Source organism: Erigeron canadensis, chromosome 5 (assembly GCF_010389155.1).
Source record: "Erigeron canadensis isolate Cc75 chromosome 5, C_canadensis_v1, whole genome shotgun sequence".
Lineage (NCBI taxonomy): Eukaryota > Viridiplantae > Streptophyta > Magnoliopsida > Asterales > Asteraceae > Erigeron > Erigeron canadensis.
The window spans coordinates 2,230,659-2,254,906 of record NC_057765.1 but is presented as its reverse complement, the minus strand read 5'-3'; the positions used below and the strand labels follow the sequence as shown (position 1 = coordinate 2,254,906).

At 32.2% G+C, this 24,248-nt stretch overlaps 3 protein-coding genes across 4 annotated transcripts; all 3 read right to left on the bottom strand.

The window, feature by feature from the left end:
• Window positions 1–1,389: 1,389 nt before the first annotated feature.
• Window positions 1,390–6,761, bottom strand: LOC122600033. Of its 2 annotated transcripts, none has more exons than XM_043772674.1 (3): window positions 6,409–6,761; window positions 5,843–6,134; window positions 1,390–2,088 (listed from the first exon to the last, which is right to left on the bottom strand). In XM_043772674.1, the coding sequence occupies exons 1-3, from the start codon at window positions 6,657–6,659 to the stop codon at window positions 1,924–1,926; spliced, it is 708 nt and encodes a 235-aa protein (XP_043628609.1). In that variant the 5' UTR covers window positions 6,660–6,761; the 3' UTR covers window positions 1,390–1,923. The 2 variants fall into 2 exon arrangements, with proteins under 2 accessions (XP_043628609.1, XP_043628610.1); XM_043772675.1 differs by having other exon boundaries at window positions 5,843–6,131.
• Window positions 6,762–13,544: 6,783 nt separating this feature from the next.
• LOC122599900 (MAPK kinase substrate protein At1g80180) lies at window positions 13,545–14,140 on the bottom strand. The gene has a single exon (XM_043772507.1). It carries the CDS (start codon window positions 14,085–14,087, stop codon window positions 13,812–13,814), a length of 276 nt encoding a protein of 91 aa, XP_043628442.1. The 5' UTR covers window positions 14,088–14,140; the 3' UTR covers window positions 13,545–13,811.
• A 1,118-nt stretch (window positions 14,141–15,258) lies between these two features.
• Window positions 15,259–20,645, bottom strand: LOC122599899 (zinc finger CCCH domain-containing protein 17-like). The gene is made up of 3 exons (XM_043772506.1): window positions 20,422–20,645; window positions 18,882–18,992; window positions 15,259–17,013 (listed from the first exon to the last, which is right to left on the bottom strand). Exons 1-3 carry the CDS (start codon window positions 20,497–20,499, stop codon window positions 15,652–15,654), a joined length of 1,551 nt encoding a protein of 516 aa, XP_043628441.1. The 5' UTR covers window positions 20,500–20,645; the 3' UTR covers window positions 15,259–15,651.
• Window positions 20,646–24,248: the final 3,603 nt, after the last annotated feature.

Below are 24,248 nucleotides of genomic sequence, written 5' to 3'. Positions count from 1 at the left end.
TGGTTTGGATAGTTGGAGGTTTGGGAATTTGGTCTACTCACTTCACCCTAACATTGCTAAAACTATTAAAATAGATTTTAACAAGTGACATTGTATACTTTCAGCTTATTTTCTCATAAGTTTGGCTTTGACCTTCTATCATTGTTGACTTTCCCCGTATCTAAGATAGATTAATGGCACAATCAACGCAACCCAATTCGCATTTTCATACGTATGTTCTATATTACAGTGTGAATTGCATAAGTTCATTTGTTTATTGGTCATTTGGTTGATTCACTTTATTTTACTCAATAACTTGACAAGTTGACATAACTCGTCCGAATTATTAACTTCCATACCATTATGTCACCTTTGACATAATGATAAACTTCTTTTACTCAAAGTCCAATTATACAAGGATGCGTGCGTTTGTTACATATGAAAAGAAAGAAACAAAACGCAAAACGGAGACACTCATACTGTCATAGTTCACGAGTCGAGTCAAAAGGGTGAAAATGAGTCGACTCACTTAACGGCACATGTTATGACTCTAATTTTGTTTCATAGTATTAGAAACTAGAGGTCAAGAATTCTAACTTTGTTTTTGATTTTTTGATTTGTTATTTTAAATTGATAAAAACAAATGTCCATATATGAATATCATGTAGAAATGATTGACGTGACAAATGAAGTGTTAATATAAGCATTAAAAGAAAATCGTCCATATATTATAAAAACAAATTCTTAAAGTACTATAAAGTAACACAAACTAAAATATAAGTTAAGCATAAAAGATAGTCACATAGGATCTAAAATATCTCAACTTAGTTATAAACAGAGCCGGCTCTATAGGTATGTTGGTCTAGGCCATTGCGCCCCCGTAAGTCAAGGCCCCCAAAACTTCTTCTATTGGGTTGGAATTCTTTTTACACAAACTAAGTTTTGGGCTTAAAAAATAGATAAAGGAGTCTCAATTTTGTATTAGTTGCTCGCTGTAATCTATTTGTCCAACACACAAGCACATAAAATAACTCGGATATTTTTTCTTTACTAAAAATATACGAGGGAATAATTATCATAGGAATAATATTATGCCTTAAAATGTGAAATTTATTTTAATTTTAGCCTTCCTGCTTTTCATGTATGATTTAATGGATGAACTTTTACATATGGGAACACTTTTATAAGTTTTTTTAATTTACTTTCTGTTAATTCCGAACAGTATAAATGAATATAACTTTTACTAGAAACGGTAACAAAAGGCCCCCAATATTTGATCCCGCTTAGAGCCACAAAAAAGGTTAAGTTGGCACTGGTTATAAATAGATAAAGATTATTAGTAATGATTATCTTAATTTTTCATAGTGTTTCACAACAACAAAAGAAAATCATAGTTCAAAGTAAAAACACTTTTAAGAACACAATCACATATATTCATTCTAGCATGCGTGTGGGATATATACATATTTCATATCATTTGCGTCATGCGTGATAAAAGTTTACTTTACTGAGATTGGCTTTAATTCCACATCCACCATAGTACCCCGCCTCCATCGTGTCTCTCACCGAAGACGACGAAGCCAAGTGAAGAAGGTGTGCCAACGACGTCACAATTGAAGAGCTCGTTGCTTTGAAAGTGACTAAGTCGTTGGCAGCCCTCTTATATACAAATCCATCGCATTGTAATTTTTTAATCAAGTCAATACTTGAGAAAAAAAAAAAGGATTCTCGAGTTATAGACCCCTTTCTATCTTTGTTGCTCACGAAACCCATGCAAAACGACATAACAATTTCTATTTACAAATCGTAAAAGAATAAAAGCTATCAACAAATCTAGACAAATTACAAAAAAATATATAAAAAAGTAATAATAAGAAAACCTACAGTTGCTGGTGTTGTATTTATATTTCATATCCAGGTCTTACTTTCATCCATTTCTTAAAATCAGTGTGAATGATTCACATTTTTTTGAACTTTTGTCTTGAACACTAAAATATATAACTTTTCCATGGAGAAATAAAGAAAACAACCGGTTGCATGGGTCACAAATGACCCAAAACTTGAGCCCACAATGCAATGCCAGGCCGGCCCATACACCTTATCAAAATCCTGCCAAAGAGAACGATATACATAATTTATTAACAACAAAATTTATACTTCATCAATTTAGTTGAGACTACATAATTATTATGTTTACAATTATAAAATTCGATCTCATCATTAAAGGTAAGACCAATGGACCAATAATCATGTATTTATCAGTACACATCAGAATAACAAGTTGTAGAATATATATGGTTTTTGTTTCAAGATATATAAGAATATCAATAGGGCCTTGGACATGGATTCGATTTAGCAAGTAAACACTTATTAGAACTCACTCGTTTTTATACAATCATTTTATAATGATAGTTACGTTGGTCTAGCTAATTGTCCATCCTTTCTAAATGTAATTTCTATGTTATGTATGATCGTGACTAAGGACTGTTTTTAGATAATATACAATTATCGATCTATTTGTTGACAATTTACATTTTCCACATCACACAAATCAATGAAATCAAGGAGTAATGTTGTTGTTATAAGACTGTCTCCAATGGGGTGCCTTGGATATCCTTTGTCGTTGAAGCTTGTCTAAAACTAATGATTTTTTTATGGATGCCCTTACCTAAGGGCATGCCCTTACTTATCCTTACCTAATATATTTTTGTTTTTAGTAGAGGTAAAATGATATGCAAGGATGTTTGTATGATTGAAGATAAAATTATAAGATTTGAAGGATTTGTAAGGATATATAAGTATTTCCAAGGATATGATGTGGCAGCTCAAAGACGCCTAAGGACATCCTTAGCATTGGAGATAACCTAATTTGGTTCTTCGGCTTAATCCGGTACTGGTTTGGTACGATTTGATATGGAAAACCATACTTTATATAGGGAAAAGGGAATATAAGGTTGTCCGACACCTAAGCTTAGGTGTGGAACCCCTCACATACTAATATTTTATTATTTATTGTTTAATGAATAAATGTCTGAGCCCCCATGATTTTTATGGTCTAAAAAATTAATATGTGAGTGTCCGACATCTAAACTTAGGTACCTAACAGCCTTATATTCTCATCCCTTTATATAAACTACTCCCTCCTTCCCAATTTAAATGTCACGTTGACTAACTTTGACCGTAAATAACTTTGTTTGTGTCATGTAACACTTGATATAAGATATATGAATGGATTGAGTTTTTAATGTACTTTTCGTTCATATAAGCTTCATCAGCTACTATATAGTACAAACAAAGTTATTTATGGTCAAAGTTTGTCAACGTGACATTTAAATTGGGACGGAAGGAGTACATTATTTTATAAGGTATGTATAGTACTTGTCTGTTTTATATCATTATTATATTCTTATATCTTTACTTGTATAACTTTAATAGCTGTTAATTTGGAAATCTAATTTAGACCACCTGGATTGGTCAAACTTCAAAAAGCTAGTTTTCAATCATACGGCACATGATTAGATTGGTAGCCTAACCAATAATTCTTTGTTATACACCTAGCAATTAATATCCAGATCAACTTCATTTGATGAAATTAAATAATAGTGCATATCATGTGAGAAATATTTTTAAAATATACGTAGTATTCAGTATACTTCTACAGATTAATAAAAAATAGTCTATACAAATAAGAAACCATCTATAGCTTTTAAAGTTTTTGATTAATACACACTACAATATTACATATACAAATATATCTCAATCTAATAATACCTTTTCAACTGTCAGTTATAATACTTTACTGCATTTTCACTATATCATTTCCATAATATCTTGATTTAGGAGTCAAGATTTTGTTTTATTCAATATAAAGTATACGTTCACTTTCGATCAAATGTAGTTGCAATTATCTTTCTATAAGTAGAATTTCTCTATATTTAAGTCCTACTTGTTTAAAACTTAAGGGAATAAATGAAAATACGTAATTCATTAATTAAGTAATAAAAAATGTTTGGGATATGATATTTTTTTGACTTAATATATCAAGTGTATTGATTTAATGCATAGAGCGCGGCGGTGGATCGAGACGGTCTAGTGGTGTTGGTAATGGTACTATTAGTAGTGGTGGCGGTGTCAAGTGGTATAGGATGATTTAATTGTGATAGTGAAAATTTTTAGAAAATAGGGCTTAAAGTGTTAATTGTCAAAATAAAGATTTTTAGAGTGTAAATTATAATTAATTAAGGGCAAAACATACAAAGTCAAAAGTAATTATGCTAATTCAAAGGTAGAATTACCTAAAATAAAATATATAAAAAAAAAAAACGATTTCCTTTATAAGAGAGTAAAAATAAAGATAAAAATAAACATTGTTTATCAATTAATTATTTTATCAATTCAATCGTTTAATAGTTTAAAATCAAAGAGACCTTAACTCATAATGGATACCTACAGAATTATTTAGGATATAACACTAATTATCCCTATAGTTACAAGTTGTAAGGTACCACAATTATATAAAATGGAATCCTAATCCCTAAACAAATCTGATGCACATGCAACTACTACTTCGGACACTTTGAAGGGCCACTAAGTCACCATGACTTGAACTTAAAACCCGTTACACATAAATCTATAAAACATAAAAGGAGATCGTACATTTTTACATATTTTTTAAATTATACCGTTGAATAAAAATACATATACATATACATACAAGGGTTAGGTATTATAAAACAATTATTAAAGTAAAACAAATAAGAGAAGATCTTAACCCTTAGATCATGGTTAAATTGATGCACGGAGATTCACAAAGCAATTGATGTACGATGATTTTCATAATGCACGGTGATTATCACTTAAGGAAAACCTATTGTTTTAGTTGTTTTACTTTAATAGTTGTTTTATTTTACCTAACACCTATACATATATAGCTATATCTTCAAATCATTCTTATTTAAATTGATAAATAGAATATTTTTCCAACTTATAACCTTTAAACCTTTAATTATTTGTAAAAAAAAATAATTTAATGACATAACTTATTGTCTGTTTGTCATAAAATATAAATAAACTTGATATTCACTGTCTTTAAAAATATGGATTATGATTGCTAAAAAGTTCTACATGATAATCGAAATTTATTTTATAGGTAATGAATATGGGAAAATGATCTGTACTGTAGACTTTACCTAAGCTAGATACTGTCACTTTAAAAAAAGTTACAAATTAAACCTTTGAATTTGATAAATATACATAGCCCCCCTCCCTTGAATTTTATATAACCTCCCATGAATTTCACATAATCCCTTCTGCTCTACCTAAGATAGGTGCATGCTTTATCTGTCATTTTCCCAATGACTATTTATACATACAACGTTTTACTATGTGTTAATCATCCGATCTCTGCTTACACCAAACTCCATAATAAATGTGAATTTTTAAAATATCATAATCATAAATTTTCACATATTTTTTAATGTATGTGGATAAATTTTTACATATTTTTTACTCAACATAATTTTTAAGAGTGAATAAATTGTGGATAATTATAATTTTATTTGTAATGATATTTGTTTATATCAATATGTGACTTTTATTTTTATAGATAAACTATATTAAAAAAATTGGATATAAGAACATATTTCACCTAATTTAGATGTGTGATAGTATTACCCTCAATTTTTTACAAGAAGAAATATCTTATAGAGCACAATCAATAAATGAGATACAACTTTTAATTCATTGTTTACAAATCATTTGATTCAACTTTTATAAATCATAATTATATTGTTATGACGAGTGACGACTTGTGCAAATATATACTTTAAAAGTAGAAAATGAATAATAACATAAGAATAGATACCTTTTTCAAGTTTAAAGCAATTTGTTTGGGGCTAAACTTCTCCAAACTATCAAAAGTTTGTCTAGCACATCGGAATGCATGAACTTGCATGAATGCCGGCATATCCGTCACCAACACCCTCACTTGAAGCAATGAAGCCACCTCCCCTATATTTATCATTACCATCTCCGCCCTATTCTCCGCCGATCTCCGCCCTCCCATCACCTCAACTCCCGATAACACCGGTTTCCTCCTTTCTTCGTTTCCCGATACCGTTTTCCTCCCTTCTTTAAACTCATAACCCAATTTCCTACTTTTGACAAAATTCAAAAAAATATATGTAATTAAATTAGTTTTAAACAAATGATCACCAAATGCTTAATTATAGTGAAATATACATGAGGAATATATAGTAAAATGGTAATAACGTTAAAATTTATCAAAATTAATTTTAATGAAAGTATCGACTTTCATTAACAAAACCCATATTACGTATCATTATAATGTTATTGAGACAAATGTTACCAACTAGCACAAATTAATATCTAATTAACCTTTTTTTTTTCTTTTCGACATAAATAACAAACCTCGTACCACCATCGATTGTAGGAAGAGATTTTCTTGATGAAATTTGAACTATTTCTTTAGTATCTTCTTTTTCTTCGTATATGTGATGAAGGTCGTTGCTTTCTTTGTATGTTTTGGATCTCTTTAGTAGTGCTCCTAATGTCCGGGAAATGGATTTCTTTTTTGTGGTGGTGGTAGGAAGTGGTGTTGATGGGTGGTTTCCGGTGTCAAGTTTGTATACATACATAACACCTCTTTTATGAGTTGTCATTTTTTGTGAACACAATGCAGATTGGAAGGTGTTTTCTCTTGGGACCAAAAAATGGAGATTATTATTGATGGTTGAGAGAAGGATGTTTTTAAATGTATATTTTATAATGATCGAGTAAATTAAATAATGGAAGTGTCCATTCACAGATTTAAATATATATTACAAAGTTTTACATTATAGCTCAGTAATTGAACACCAGCTTTACATGTTGAAGGTTTCGAGATATGAGAAATACGTTTAAAGGATTTTCACAGATAAAGTCCTCCAGTGAAGTAAGTTTGAGTCCTGCAGAAGGGTCAGAGTTTTACTCCAATTAAATGTTGTGCCTTCGGGTGGTTTACTTGGGGGTTTCCCCTCCTACTAGGTATTGAGGGTGAGTGGGCTTTAAAACAACGTAAAGCTAGATCCCCTGTTGCGAGCAAATGATCCACACCTTTTAAAAAGAAAATATATATTACAAAGTTTTATTAAAGGAGAATAAAGTATTTAATTTTTAAATACATTTTATAATCATAGAAACTGTGTTTTTTTTTATAAAAATAGAAACTATCTTTTGGGCTGTTCCAAATAATATACATCAGTATCTTTGTATATGTCTTTTCTATGAGAAATAATAAATCTGCAACAACTTTTAACCGTCTATAACTATGTATGTTTTATATAGTTATATACTCTATAGTATAATAAACGTAACTCTTAGGCCTGTAGTTAAAGTGAATTAAATAATTTTACACTTACGATAAAATTCAGGGGTGAGCTTTTGATATAAAAATGTATAAATTTTTTATGCACGTTAATGCAGCCCTTAGGGTTATGTTTAACATTTTTCTTTCTATATATACAAAATTTTCAATTAAAGTACTTAACATTTTTCACCTTATTTTAAGTACATCATTTAAATTTAGCAAGATATTCAATATACGTACCTTATAAATTCATTTATCGCTATACGAGGTTTTTTTAAAAGAAATTATAACTTTAACCACTGCTATTATTCTTATTTAAAATAGAGAGATTATTTTCTATATAAGGCAAGAAATGACATCCGAGCTTATAAATAAAAATCAAACCCATAATTTGTATTTCCAAAAAAAAAAAGATGTTAAACATTTGATTCAGCGCGCATTGCTTGTAATCCTAGTAAAGTAGTAAACATATGATCGACATATTTGTCTATTTATTAAACATTGTTTGCTATAAAATTTATGAAACAAAAACTGGTCTAAATTATTGTGATTGTTATTTTTGTCCATGGATGTTTGTTCCCATTCAGTGTTGTTGGTTGATGGCAATCAACATTAAGGACCCCCACACTCTCTTTTAAGTTATAAATTTTGGATAGATTTCATTTTTGTCATAATTTCTCTAAATCCCTCAAAAGCATTCATATTTTTTATTAACATATATATATATATATTAGAATCAGAAATATCATCTTGACTCATTACGTAATATCATTGATAAAGTCATAACTACTCATTACTAGAATTTAAAGAAAGAGAATGAGTACAACAAAAAAAAATTGTCATTACTTATCATCATTGAGTGGATGACTATGCATAAATCATCTAAATACACGAATCAATAGTATGGTTATTATATATTCGTTGAATGTAGAAAGCAATGTATTGAATTGATTTAGAGTTCTAAACACCCAACAAAACTGGAAGGTGTAGGTTTGTGCAATTTTAGTAGGACTTTTTCATAAGTATTACAAACAGAAGACAAATGTATAGTTTAATTTTGCACTATAGGTGCAACGGCTGTTCTGAATTGCATTTTGAAAAAAAGTATTTGATTACTGAGGTAACAAAATACAGATAATCAAAATAAGTTTTTGCCTAAAATTGTGATTATTTGCGCTTGCATAATAAGAAACGGAGTTTTAAAAAGCAGGTAAGAACATGCATTTTATAAGTTTTAAATGAAAATTTCATTTTAAAGACATGATCTCAAACGCTTCTTAAGACAATTACATCATTATAGCTCGTTGAGTGACCAAGCTTTATACCGGAGGCGGTAGTTCAAATCCCTATAAAGACCTAATGTCATTTTAGACTATATCCAATGAAATGCCCTTAGGTGTCCTTAATTGTTCATGGATATCTTTTGGTGTATGTCATTATTTAAGGGGATGACCTTAACTTGTCCAAAAATAAATATTATTTGGTGTATGTGACTTTTTGGTGTATGTAAGGATGTTTGTATGGTTGGAGGTAAAATTTTAGGATTTCAAGAAATTATAAGGATTCCAAAAAATTTGTAAGAATATGATATGACAGTTAAATGATACCTATAAGGGCATCCTTAGTATTAGATATAGCCTTAAGATGTATAGGGCCTTTGGTAATTTATTTTTTTTATACCTACTCAACGTTGTATATAACATCCCGGTTAAAACATGCAATCGATTATCCTGGTCTGAGATAAGCCTTCGCATTTGATTGGTAAGTAAATGTAAACATGTCTATTCAAACATTGCTGTTAAAAAAAAAAAAAAAAAGATTTTGCTCTAATTTCTCAAAAGACTTCAATGGGCTCGTGATTCAGACATTTAGTTTCATATGAATTTCCAAAACTAAACTACTGAATTTGATCCATAACAATTTATGTATTTTTTTTCCCCAAAAGAAAAAACTAGATAATCAGTATGATAAGTGTAACTTACACGTACGCTTTGTACATCACACAATGGCTTTTAGACTATGTGTCCTTGGTTGTGTCACATATATTAATTTTTCCTATCTTTTGGCTATTCCATAGTACATGTGACAAAAGCTTTTGTTAGACCATGGTCCATACTTTATATATCTTGGACTTCCGCACCAACCTGCCTCTAAATCAAACCATGGTTTGCTACATGCACCGCCATACCAAATGCACATCATCCACCCTAAGCTAGCTATTGATAGACCATGGTCCATAGTAGATTAGGTACGTACACTTTGGTACCACCTAGCCGCCCTCCAAATAAGTCCATGTTTAGTCACACACCCACTGACCCACCCCATCCTAGTACTAGATGGCATCAACCCTTTTCAAGCTATGGATGGCTAGTGATCATCACCCCACCCTCCTCTCCTCTAACTAGTAAACTAAACCATGGTCCTTGTATAGTATATAATAGATGATAGCTACTCAAATGGTCTAATATTACTTATTAATTACGTTTTTAAATATTTATAAATCGTCATCGTTGACTGTTTGTGTGTTGGATTTATTTTAGTTGGAGGATTAATAGAGAATGTCATTTTAATTGTTTGGGAAAATATATAAGAGTAGAAAGATGAAATTATGTATGATTGTTTACATCTCACTTCTCACTTCTCATCCTTCGAAGAAAACGAAATTAAGTACAGTTGTTACTTTACCTTACCCCACCCTCTTTTGCATGGTTATTATTGTTTATAACACGGTACTCGTGTAATGCAGCGGTGTGCTCGCGACGACGGTCAGGTGGTGTCGCCACAAGTGATGATGACAAGGACTAATGATGGTGGTGACCGTGTCAAGTATTTTAGAAGATAGAAGGGTCCTCGTGTAATGCGGCAGTGATGTGGTAGTGGTAGCGACCAATGGTGATGGTGCGACAAGTGGTGGAGGCAGCAAATCGTGGTAGTAATTAATATAACAGTAAGTGATATAGGGGTAGTGGAGATATATTTTAAAAAAATAAGAAATTAATGATGTATATTAATTCGTTAAATGTAAGATAGTCGTCTCACATTTCTCATTTTTCTAACTTTTCAATAAGATAGAGTAGTATAGATGAATTAAGCACCCCTTCATCTTGCCTCCACCCCAAACCAAACCATGGCCTGCACCGGCCCGGATCTCACCAAGCTTATATTAGACCATGGTCCATTATGTTTAGTGAATTTTGGCACCACCCTCCTCAAAATCATGGCTAGTTTACTTATCTACCACATCCCCACCCCAAAAGGATAGATAAGTTTTGGTTATTGTTAGTTTGATCGTCCCCACTATATAAAGAGTGGGGTTGTGATGTTTTTGGAAAGAGATGTATGATGGGAATTGTTGGATTTCTTGGATCATTCCTTTATCTTATGATATTAATTGCAATTAATACATTTTGTTTTGTAGCGCTTGTAATTAATTTGTCAATATGTTATTTGAGGTTGACTCAAATTCTATACATTCCAAACATGCATTGTGTATATGCTTTTTAGTGTCCCAAGTTATACATATATTAATTTAGTTACATAATTGCGATGTTTATCCTTTGAACACATGTCAATTACTTGATGTTAAAATGGAGGAAAAAATTGCGTGTTGGTGACTTATATGATTTTAGGCATCTAAAATACAAGATTGTTAATACTATATCATATATACACACCAGACTTGATTCCTCAATAAACATATGAACACATACGACAATCGTTCCCAAATGGCAAAAATAGGTAGTATATATTCTTATACAAAATGGCAAAAATAGGTAGTATATTTTTTATTTGATAAATATATGGTTTAGATCGATAATGATAAAAAAATAATAATAATAATAATAAATAAATAATTATAAAAAAAAAAAGGATGGGAAGTGATGGGGTATATATTGTTGGTATGGTTATATCTCAGTTTGAAATCATTTTTACAATTTCTGCACCGACAAAAACTGATGAGAAGTGACATAAGTCACCATTAAGAATCCTCTTTCTATACGATATATAAGCGATATCTATTGGAGGGGAATGATGATCAGCTGCTTCAACTAAATTTTCTTCTAACAAACGATCATTACTCTTTGATCGATCATCTCAACCTGCAACCACATACCAGAGGCTTTAGAATATAACCGTATGGTGTTCATCACACCTGATAAATACCTTTGATTAATTAAAACACTTAATATCTCTCACTATTAAATATGCCTACCGTCTGTTTGTGTCACAATGTCATGAATTTAACTAACATATATACGCTTCACGACCCTATATTATATATATATATATATATAGGGGTGAGTTATTTTGAGAACCATTAAAAAAAAGAACGCGAGAACCAATCTCATCCCTTCATTCATCAAGATTAGGAAGGGCATGTTTGTCATTATTAAAAAAGTTGTCCAACACTCTCTTTCTCTCTCCTCTTATTAAATCAAAAAATATCTAAATCATTAAAAAACTTTTATCTCACAAACCATACATCGTTAGATGGAAAAAAAAGCATGGGTAGTCTTGAAATTTCGTCCTCTTTCATTAGAGATGCGATTCGATATACTTTTGACGACTTTTTAAATTTCGTTTTTTTTTTCATCACGTTCATCCTACACATGTGTAAGTACAACCTACACATGTGTAAGTACAACCTACACATGTGTAGGAAAGACCTAGAAGTAGTGAGTTGTATAACCTGTCCATACGTAAGTACAACCTGCCCATGGGTAAGTACAACCTACACATGGGTAAGTTACTTATAAAGTTCAAAAAAGATGAGGACGCATTGTAAAACCCTAAATGCTAAACCCTAAACCTTAATTTCTAATCCAAGGGGGAAGCTACTTTCTAAAAAACCATGAAAAATCTAAACCTTAAATGTTAAACCCTAAAAACCTAAAACGAATGAGGGTTCCCACTCTAAGGTTTAGGGTTTGAAGCCCGAGGGTTAGCCTATCGACCTTCAAACCCTAAACCCTAGAGCGGGTACACGGTACGCTTTAGGGTTTAGGGTTTGAAGTTGTAGGGTTTACCATTTTGAGATTTACCATTTTGAGATTTAGGAATTTAGTTATTGTTTTAGTTTCATACTTCCAAGTTCCAAGTAAAATGATATTTCGGTGGATGTGTATGCCGACGGCCCAAGCCCAATATTAACTATACAAAATGGGCTTCAACACAAATAAGGCACCGCTTAAATGTTTTCATGAAACACGTTCGACACTTCGACTTTTCGGCCCAATTTAACTTTAATCACTTTTTTTTTCTTTTTTTTTTTGGAACGGCAACTTTAATCACTTTTTACATTTGGAAATGGCAAACAAGGTAAAATTAATCGGAAAATGATTAACTTTAATATATGTATTCGTTTCTGCAAAATGAATTGAGATCTTTCTAAAACTGGTCATTACCTAGTGATCGCATAGAAAACCATAACCATTTTCAATTTAACAATCAATAATCCATTAATTGCTTTGGCCAGAAATGATACAGTATGTTTGTTTTAACATTACAACAATCGAAATAATCCACCCCCGTTGGATTTTCATTTTCCTGTTCAATATGTATAGAAATATTTTGCAATCAAAATAGTCGCACTGAAATGATTTAATTCTAGTATGTTGTACATCTTTAATGCACAATAATAGGCTATAAACTTAGTACCATGGATGAACGCCTTTAACGAATAAAAAATGACATGGTTGTTGCCAAAACGATAAGTAACTGAATTATTAACCCATATAAAACAAACCATCTTTTTTGACAATAGTTTATGAAACAATGACATGTCAAATTGTCATGAAAACATACCTAAGTAAACCCCACATGAAAAAGACTACCAAAAACTAAAGAAGAAATAAAAATAAAAAGATACATTAGTATTACTAATACAATATATGAAATGCATTACCTACCATCAAAGTCGCCTTGTGGTTTGATGTTCTCTTTCTAAAATCTTTCTCTAGAGAGGTCTCAAGTTTTAAAAAAATTTAGGTAAACATCTTGGGGTTAACTAGGGTCAAAATCGGTCATAGAGATATCTCGGTTAGACCATGTAACATGAACAGGGAAAATCCCCTCTTTAGTACATCAATGAAACATGAAATGTTTTGACATCCACAAATGGTAATATACACAACTATAACAAAGAAATTCTAATCCTACAAAACAGAAACAACTCTCATGAACACAAAACTTCCCCTAAATCATATATTTATATAGATAACTAACATAAAAAAAATACAACATATATGTATGTATCGATGTTGTGTAGTCAACAAAGCTATTAGTTTGGGTGAAACTAGTTACACAATCTTTGTCACACAAAATGAAGGTGAAAAAAAGTTGTGTTGTCAACTTTCAGCCAAACTAATTGCCTACAACTGGTGTAACCACCCAAAGACTCTTTCACAAGGATCAAAAGAACAGAAACTTGACCCGAAAGAATGCAATTAATAAAATTTTTGGGTAATCATGACTTGCCGTGGCCTCTTCTTTTCGGCTTCTGAGTGGTGGTGGCTTTGCCAAATATGGCACAACAGCCGGATACCTTAGGTGATGGAGGGTCAATAGCAGGCGCAACATCTGTGGTTCGATATGGTTTGGGGGCTGATCTTTGTGGCTCGTTTTTTTCTCTTCCTACTTCATTTCTTGGCTTAAGCTCCCCTGATAACAACTTATCTTCCCAAACAAGTCCTGATGAACCTGATCGTCTAAACGAGATATCTGACCTTGGTAATCCAGCCATATATGTAGTTAACTATTTATGATCAATGTGCTCGAACGAAGTCAAACCTGGGTGGCTGTATCTATCTCTCTGGTGGTGGTTTGGGATGACTTTGGTTATATATAATAGAGGGAATAGAAGGTGACAAATAAGGTGTAAAGAGAATACAGTCATAAGATGACATCTATTAGGGGTATCAAATTACATTATTGTCCTAATCCTACTTTCTTAAGTTTTAGCAGTTAATACTCTAAAATATTAGTTAATTAAGTTAAAATACAAGTCAGTATTGAAGATTTCCAAGTTAGGAATGATCAAGTCAAATAAAAGACCAAGACCAAGAATTCAACATATTAAAGATTTGACCAAGTTAGGCATCCAACAAATCCCTATGTTGGACCAGAGTACAGCTAATGGTCCACATCAAACATAGGAACATACAGATATCTAATTTATGTTGGAGAATATAGAGAGAGATAAATTTGTTACTAGGTGCAATGAAACACACCAGACCAGGAAGAAATGAAGACAAAGTACGAGTCAAGTATGAAAGCCTAGATGTTCTTTAAGCGTTTTCATTTCGATATGCAATTATCATTTTGATTTAGATAAAACAGATGATGCACCACAGAAGGGAGGGGGGGAATCAAGAAACAGGTCCAACGGTAAAATCAGAGCATTTAGCTTAATTAAGAAACAGGTCAACTTAGTTAAGCATCTCCCATAGTGTATAATTTAAGCACACGACCTACTAAATCACAATATTTAAACAAATTACCATTTCTATCAATCTATCATACTAACAAACTTTCATGAAATCATATAGAACACAATTATATATACAAAACTGAACCAAAACAGTTTCTGGTTAACCAAAAATTAGTGGTGCTGACCTCATTTACTGCCTCATGAATTTGGTATAAGTAAGGGTGCATTTGTCATACATGAATGGGAAATGTTTGCACTTGATGATATCTGGATAACTTGGCTTGGCGAATTCAATTATCCGTAATTCTCTCAGTTAATCTATCATATGATCAATACAGCTTCATTTCTTGAATTTCCTTGCGTTTTTGGTGTGAAATTCTAGATTAAGCTATGAATCAGCTATGATCATAAAGATGATATACACATTACACGTAATAGATTCAACTAAACATCAATTTCAAATTTTCCAATCAACATGACAACATTTTTAGGGACTGTGATTTAATCCATAAAACCAAATTTGGAAGGGGTAAACTGGATGTAATGCTAACATATAGAACTCAACTCGCAAGTCACATCAATTCACCATGAGGGTGAAAGCCTCGACACAAAAAGCCAACAGCCTAGATCAGAGTATGTAAAACCTTTTGCAGGAGCAAAATGGTGTTTTAACAACAAAAAAAATGAAACTTCTAGGAGACCTTGGTTTTCTCATCACAACAACTAGAACCTAAGATTTAAAAACTAATGACCAGCACTGTACAGCAAGACGAGCTCATCCACACTTAGTCTGATTAATTGCGCATATGGTAAAATTTTACTTCAGCAACGGTATTCTCAAATGAAACTTCAACAAACATATTTTCTAGTTAATCTGCTAACCGAGCTTCCTTTTGTCCTTGAGAATCTCACTCAGAGGTCTAGGACCCTGAAAGCCATCTGATCCAGTTCGGGTAGATGACCCTAAATCTCTTTTGTGCACTGCTTTCATCTTTTCTTCTTTGATTTGGTCAAGGGTCTTGGGCCCTGTAAAAATAGCAGATTCCTCCCTAGATCTCCTTGGTTGCAGAGCTGGCTTTCTTGACCTTGCTACTTCTGAATAGAGGAATCTGGGCTTCTTGAAAGGTTGCCAGTATGCATTCACAGGAACAGTCTTCCATAATCTACCTCTATGGTCAAAGTTATTCTCACCACGAAATACATGCCTGTGAGAATATCTCCTAATTCTCTGGTCAAAGTCAATCTCACAGCGCGACAAATGCCTTTGAGGGTATCTCCTAATTTTCTGATCAAAGCCATACCTCTTAAAGTCAACAACCTCGTGTCTCTTCAGATGATCGCGAAGATCAGAACCTCTTCTTCGGTTATTAAAAATTGGTTCCATGTGTGCATTTCTTTTCTGGAAAGAAAGTCGATAAAAGATGTGCCCCCTTGATTGCCCAGAAATTTTTTCCTTCAAACGATCAAATACAGCATACCTCTTTTCTTTAAGTGGATCATACCTCTTCTCTTTGGGTTGATCAAACTTCTTTACTTCAAGTGGATCATACCTCTCTTCTTTAAGTGGGTCATCTCTCTTTTCTATAGGTGAATTATACTCAATAGGGTCTGCATAAAGAGCGTCGAGCTCTTTGCGTTCGTCATAATGGACAGAAAAATAGCCACCCTGATCTTCTTCATAAACTAACCTTTCTGGTTTACCCTCAACAAGAACATCAAAACCTGGTGAAGCTTCCAACCACCCTTCCTCTTCTACATAAGCATCTGCTTGCTGATCTGAGTCCTGACTATTACAAAAATCAGACTCACTAAGGACAATGTCTTCCGGAGGAACCAATGAGTCTGAGCTAACAACATTTTCTTCTAAAGATCCAATTATCTCAGCTGATCCAGAACTTAATTGTTGAGTTTGTGCAACTTGTGCACCAGAACTTAACTGTTGAGTTTGTGCAACTTGTGCAGTTTCAGATAGATTGGGATGATTCTCTACAGGTGTTGATCCTATGTTACTTCTGGCAGATAGCTTCTGATCAGGGGGATCTGCATTGTTTACTGTGGACCAAGCTTTAGCCAGTTTCAAACCATCAGGAAGTCCATGCAGAAATGAGCATTGTTCGCCTTTACTACAAAACCCCTTTGAATAAAAGTAACAAGGAACTTTTGTCTTTTCCACAGGTAAAGCAAGACCCTTATTGGATTTAAAAGATTCATGATAGGCTTCTTTGAGTCCTTCTAGTGGCTACAAAAGTCGTAGAAAATAATTTCAGTAAGTGTAAGCAAGGAAACAGAGAACTTCTACTAGTTATCAATAGATGTATAAACCAACATGAGGCAATATCTTGGAAGAGGCTTTGAGTAGAAGCGGACCATTGATAAGATAAATATATATATCATATGATACTGCAAGCTGGCACTAGCCAACTGTTAGACCGACAACCGCCTCCATATGCATATGAAAACAAGCAACTCCAAAGTCCAAACCTAAATATCTGTTTGGTTAAGAAGATTAGTATTAGAGCTTCAGCTCTTTATATATTACTTTGGCCATGTGGCTCCATCTATCGCCCACTCCAAGGCTCTTTACCACTAACAATATAATTTATCAATAAATCATACCTACTTCAGTGGTAGCATAGACCAGGCTAGATAGATTTCATATTTAGCAAGTTAGGTACAAAACACATAGATTTATCGACTTTGAGGAGTGACACTGTGTCAGTCTGTCATATATACTAGTAATAATTTATTAGAACTATTCTTCTTTGCATGTTACTCAGCTGAGGCCTATAAACCTTATCTACTGTAATATCCACTGTACAATTTTTAAAATGGTATGGCTCGGTACTCGAATCTTACAGTCAAAATGATCCATGAAAATGCAACATGAATCTTGTTAAATAATCAGAATCCTATTTAGAATACCCTCTTTATATGGTGAATCACCATTTTAAACTGTATTGGAGAATGCAGTCTTAATTTACGTTGATCACAAAGAAACGGAAAAGCTTACTTCTGTTGGTATTTCGTGAACTCATCAACAATCAATAATGACTAGTTGGACAAGCCATTATTCTTAATTACTATCTGCACATTTTGTTTTATGCATCAACAACAGGAACTTAGTAACTACAACATATATATGAACTACTAGAATCTGCACATTTTGATACTACAATAGTAAAAGTCGAGGGATTGATCACAAGCATATAGTCTAAAACACAGTGTGCAAATAATCAAACTACAATCTAGATTATGGTAATTTTCTTATCACTGGACAGATTACAGATAGTACAAAACAAGAGAAAGTAAGAGTACAAGAGGTAGAAAGAAATACCAATAAACCATCCAAATACATGGAAGGTTAAGAGTGTATGCAGTGAAAGAAGTACCTAACCACTTGTCAAGTGATTGATCGGTGTTGCCATTTCTCCAACTAACAGCATCCATTTTAATGAGCTTAGTGTTTTACTACAACCTCTCAATCCAATTCATTAATTGACAAACCCATGTATTGGGGATTCTCCCGCAGTAATTATAGATTGAGTCAGAACGTAATCCTTTACAAATTTCGATGAAAAATCAAAACTCGAACGAAACGATACTCTTTGTACAGTGGAAGGCTACTCATCTTAGGCAATAGCTACCTAACTGTATTGCTTGTTCCTTCTAAAGCATCAAGGATGTGGCCTTGTGCCATTCCTCAGTCAATTTAGTTTGCAAGCAGCTCTACTCTTACATGTTAGTGTTTGCATGCAAAAAAACTAATAATAACCACAGTGAAGAAGACATTCATATAACAAATAGTTGACTTAGCCTAACAGTACATGAGAGCAAATAGACTTTGAAAACCTTCCATAATTCACTAAAGACCCATTTTCTTGTCATTATCTTCTCATAACAGGAAACTTCTACTTGTGTACAGTATATATCACATAGATGCACATACTAAGTGGTGCAAGAATCAAATTTGCATAGGCTATCAACACACCAGTTCCTCCAAACTGCACTGTAACTGAAGTATTTTTTTTCTTGTAATTAATTAAACTTCATGATACGGCATCATAAAAGAAGCTAGATACGGTAGGATCAAAAGCAGCATGAACTTACAGGATGTCTAAAAGCACATTCAGGATGAAAACAGCACCCTCCCAACCAAAACCAGCAATCTCTAGGGTTCAGCCGTGCGATCTCGCTGTGCCGGTATTCACATAGAATTCCCTAAAAACGAAACACAGTATACAATAAGGTTCCACAAAAGAATTCATCAGATGCTAAATCAAAAAAAGCCAAAAAGAAAGGATACAAATAAAAATTGAAAAATTACACAAGGCAGAGAAGAAACCAATCAGATCTTCATAGCATACCATCTAATTGAATGTATACAAAGATGAATAACATAATGCAACAATTACTACTGTATCAGAACATATATATAGAACTCAAGTTCGTCAATTACTTAATACGGTTAGGTAATAAAGAAACGCCAATAACATACAGCATCAAAGTGGAACTTAAAACGCAAAAAATAAACTAATACAGAATCCGGAAAAAAAAATAGTGATACAACCTTCTTGCAGGTGATGAACTAGAATAAAATAAGAAAATACTATAAATCATTTCAAAAAGAAAAACACATCAATACTGAAAGTTAGATGAAAATCAATGGCAACAAGCAGATTATATAAATACTCTCCTGCACTTCTAGCTATCTATCTATACTATTATGTATAGCATCTACACCCCCACATTTTAATTATCAACACTATCAATCACGTTATGCCACCACATCCTTTTCTGTTGAAGTAAACGTACGGACAACCTCTGCACTGCCATGACAGCATCACACACTCCTCACTCAAACGTACTAAATCTCATGGAATGGCCACACACTCATCACGTCAACTTTGGATCCCACTTATGACACTATCTTCACTCATAAACCCATTACAAAGCACGACCCCACTCCCCTCACCCTTCCGGTCTAACGCATGCGACCCTCCCTTAGCGTCGTGAGCCCCCCCCCCCCCTTTTTTTCATTCTTCTTGATACCCATGGCACCAAAAACCCTCGATTCCCTTTCTTACACAACATACATTCCATAAACACCTACATTACGACTCTATTCGCGAGTACAATCATATAAACAATATTTATATACCGTCAGCATTTCAACATTCAACACTACCAATCAGATTATGCTACTTCGCACACTCTCTTCTGCCACGACTTAACACTTGTACAAATAAAATCGATAGCCACTCATTATCGTGCCCCTTCCCGATATGTCCCACGGCCGACATGACCGACGTAAATCGAGTAACAGTATCGTTAAAAACAAGATACATATAGATACAAAGCATATATCCCAAAAATACACATAAAAGAAAAAAATACAACAAATAACATTCATTATACGTATATACATTGTACGTATATATATATATATATATACAAAAAAAAAACAAATAAAATTCATTATATGTATATATATACACACACACACACATATATATATAACCCTAGGCACAACATCTGTATAACAAACATATACTTAAAATATACCAAAATTCATATATTTATCTTTTACATTTTAATTAATTAAAAAATGAATTAAAATAATCTGTAAATATATATTAAAGAAAATCACCTTCTTGCAAGTGAGGGGAGAAGCTAAGAAATAAACACAGTCAGTAAATCGCTTCAGTAATTCTTCTTCTTCTTCCATTTCTTTTCCTTTCTTTTCACTTTTTTTTTTTAGATTTCACAAACAGAGAGAAAAATGTATGTATGTATAATGTATGTATATATTTTGAATGGAAAATGTGGCGTTTATTTGAAAGTGAAATTGATTTAGGTTTTAATTAATTAAATTTCATGTTTGCACCATTTGTATTTTTGTAGCGTAAAGGAATGGGGCATTTTAATTTGGGGTTACGAACTTTTTTTTTTTTGTCACTATGTTTGAACGCATGTAGAATATTTAATTTGAAAAATTGAATAAATAAATGTTTTATGTTATTAATATAAAAGTAGTTGATGTAAAATGGGTTAATGTGATTATTTTAACAGTTTCATAAATATTGTAAATCTTCTTATTATAAGATGTTTAATAAACATCATAAATATTTTGGTATTTTCAGCCTTTTGTTTTAAAAGGGATGGTTTGGGTAGTATAAATAAGAGGTTTACATCAAACTTAGACCACACCTATTGGAAGGAGCAATACATTTCAACTAGAGAGGTTTGGATCCTGTTTTGTGGAGCTTCAATTATTGTGTTGATTCGGGTTCATTATGGTAGTCTATTTATATTAAATATAGTTAAAAACCCAAAAGAAAAAAAAGTGTGAGAAAATCAAGAAATAATATGAAGGAAAAAGAAAATGTTTTTGCGAATTAATCTAAGAAAATCACATCAAAAAGTGTGTAATATCGAATACATATATAGAAACGAAAGAACAATAGAAGATTAAAAAAATATATAGAAAAAACCAAGAAAAAAACAAAAAATAAAACCCCAAACGGGATGCAATATAGCAAAATCCAAATAGTGATGCGGGATATAAGATGAATCAATTGAAGGTAACATAATAGCAAAAAAAACTTGGGCAAGAAACCAAGAAAAATGGAAAGAAAAAAAAAACTAAAACAGAATTTGATATGGCAAAATCCAAGTAATAACAGGAGTATAGGTGGGCTAATATAAAAAAAATAAGAAAAAACAAAAGGTGAAAACCCCAAACGGGGTCCAATATAGCAAAATCCAAATAGTGATGTAGGATATATGATGAATTAATAGAAAAGAACATAAAAGCAAAAAAACTTAGGCAGCAAACCAAGAGAAACGAAAATAAAAAACTAAAACAGAGATTTGATATGATAAAATCCGAGTAATAACACGGAGTATAGGTGGACTAATATAAAAAAAACAAAAAAAAAAGGTGAAAACCCCAAATGGGATCCAATATAACAAAATCTAAATAGTGATGTAGGATATATGATGAATCAATAGAAGGGAACATAAAAGCAAAAAAACTTAGGCAGAAACCAAGAGAAACGAAAAATAAAAAACCAAAACGGGATTCGAAATGCCAAAATCCGAATAAGAACACAGATAATAGGTGGGCTAATATAAAAAAACCAAGAAAAAACAAAAAGTGAAACCCCAAACGGGATCTAATATAGCAACATCCAAATAGTGATGCGGGATATAAGATGAATCAATTGAAGAGAACATAAAAGCAAAAAATGTTAGACAAGAAACCAAGAAAAACGAAAAATAGAAACACTAAAAACGAGATTCAATATGACAAATCCGAATAATAACGTGGAGTATAGATAGTCTAATGAAACAGTGTCACGTGGCGGTGGCGCTCTTCATTACCATCACTATTATTTCTATTAATGGTATAGTAATAATAACTGCCAATTCAAAGTCAATACAATACATTGCTAATTCATTAGCATAAACATAATTATCTTTTATTATACCAAACACAGTTGCTCTAATAATTTATCTACCAATCACATCTCTCGATTTTTTAATGTCGACTTTTGTTTTGGTTTTGACTCTAATTTATACTTTTTTGTTTTTCATCACAAATTTACACTTTTTACCTGATAATTTAATATAATAAATAAATACAGTAATAATAATAGCTAATGTATATCCAATAAAATAATAACTAATATATATCCAATACTAAATATTCTATCATACATACATATATATATATAAAATTAAAAATGAGTTAAATTTAAAGTAAATATATTAAGATTTTAATAGTAATTGTACTATTTTAATTTTATTTTAATATATATTAAAAGACAGTCAAACTAATGACTTATTAACCAATCACGTCGCTCGATTTCATCAAATTGACTCACGCTGATGTTAATAAGTTTTTTACATGATTTTATTTAATTAATGAAAAACAAATAATCAAATAATTAATAATATCGTAAGTCTCGTTTCTAGTATTGGACACGGGTTTAAAATCTAGTATGAAACTAATCGATAAAAGATATTAATATTGATACAATACAAGTATGCAAAATTTATCAAATTAATATAAAAAATCAAACAATATATAATAAGAGTGCGTAACAAAACAGATTTTAGATGAAAAAAATAAATAAAATTATGTCTTACAAATTTAAAAATTACATACTTATGTTTAACCTTGCAATATCTTCGGTAGCACTTTAATAATCATCTAAATAATTGTCATGAATACTTTTATACGCCAATGAACAAGATCCATTATTTAATCAACTAACGAACCAACACAATCATAATGAATCGCAAACTGATCGCACTCCAAGCATATTAAAATCATGTAATACTGCAATTCGTCATCGCAGATATTGCATTTACCATGGCTTTCAATCCCCTGAACAAAGGCTAGACCGCTAGAGAGTGTGGGTGACCTTTGATTTCAACTCTTAACAATAGATGGTTAGTGTGTTTGACTTTTACGTAAATGATGGCATGTTTGTACCTTTAACTCTTAACACGGGTTCGATTATTCGGGGTGCCCGGATCATGTGGGGATTAGGATGAAGGTATTGTACTGACATCATATGACTGTGAGTCGATGGGTATCCAATTGTGGTACCGGGGCTAGGGTTCCCTCCATTACCTTTTTTTTTCAAACTTTACAAAAAGAATTATCAAATAAAAATGAAATGCTTTAATAATCCATCCAAACACACAAGTAAACAATGAGCAATTGAAGGCGATGAGAAGGAAACTACATAATGTGAAAACTACTATGGCATCAATATGCTTACCAAAATACTAAAACAAGCATAATGTGATATAAATACCTCATCGTCGTGGCTTCCATATGCCAATCAAAATGCTTGATCGATTTGTCCCCTGACAAATTGAAGGCATATTGTGTAAGTGGGGCCACAAGCTATCTTGTTTTACCTTTTAAGCATACTAGTATGGTACCCGTACGTTGCAGCGGATACAATTGACAGGAAACACGTGCAAAAGAAAGAATGGATAAAACGATTGGTAGCTGCAATAAGGGTTTGTGTGTGAATGGCTGCAACATGAGTTTGTATTAATGGTTGCAATATTTGTGGGAAGGGTATTTTAGATATTTTTCCTTGTGTAACTTTCAACAGGGACTCTATTTTCTTTATTATGTAATATAGATGAGTATGCAAGGTTGTGAAACTCAGGAATCGGGATAGGATTTGCACGCGCGTGAGGGGGGGGGGGGGGAGACAGGATTTTTTTAAAGTCGGATCAGTGAATAGTGAGTTTTTATGTATAAAATAATACTTTTTGAAATTATATGTAAGAAAAAATTAAAAATATATGTAAAACTTCAAACTCAAACATAACATGATTTTTCAAATTTAACAGAATTGTCTAGAAACAATAACATAATTTATAAAAGCTTTATAAAAAAGAAAGAAAAAAAGTCTGACTTTTGCTAACCCGATCCGATACAGCTGA

Coding starts and splice junctions, on each gene's coding strand:
- LOC122599899 (XM_043772506.1), bottom strand. CDS start 20,499: ATGGAAGAAGAAGAAGAATTACTGAAGCGATTTACTGACTGTGTTTAT. Junction 18,993..20,421: donor CTCCCCTCACTTGCAAGAAG/GTGATTTTCTTT, acceptor TTTCGTTTTTAG/GGAATTCTATGTGAATACCG. Junction 17,014..18,881: donor AATGTGCTTTTAGACATCCT/GTAAGTTCATGC, acceptor CGACTTTTGTAG/CCACTAGAAGGACTCAAAGA.
- LOC122599900 (XM_043772507.1), bottom strand. CDS start 14,087: ATGGCTGGATTACCAAGGTCAGATATCTCGTTTAGACGATCAGGTTCA.
- LOC122600033 (XM_043772674.1), bottom strand. CDS start 6,659: ATGACAACTCATAAAAGAGGTGTTATGTATGTATACAAACTTGACACC. Junction 6,135..6,408: donor ACAATCGATGGTGGTACGAG/GTTTGTTATTTA, acceptor TTTTGTCAAAAG/TAGGAAATTGGGTTATGAGT. Junction 2,089..5,842: donor TTGCTTTAAACTTGAAAAAG/GTATCTATTCTT, acceptor TCTCTTTGGCAG/GATTTTGATAAGGTGTATGG.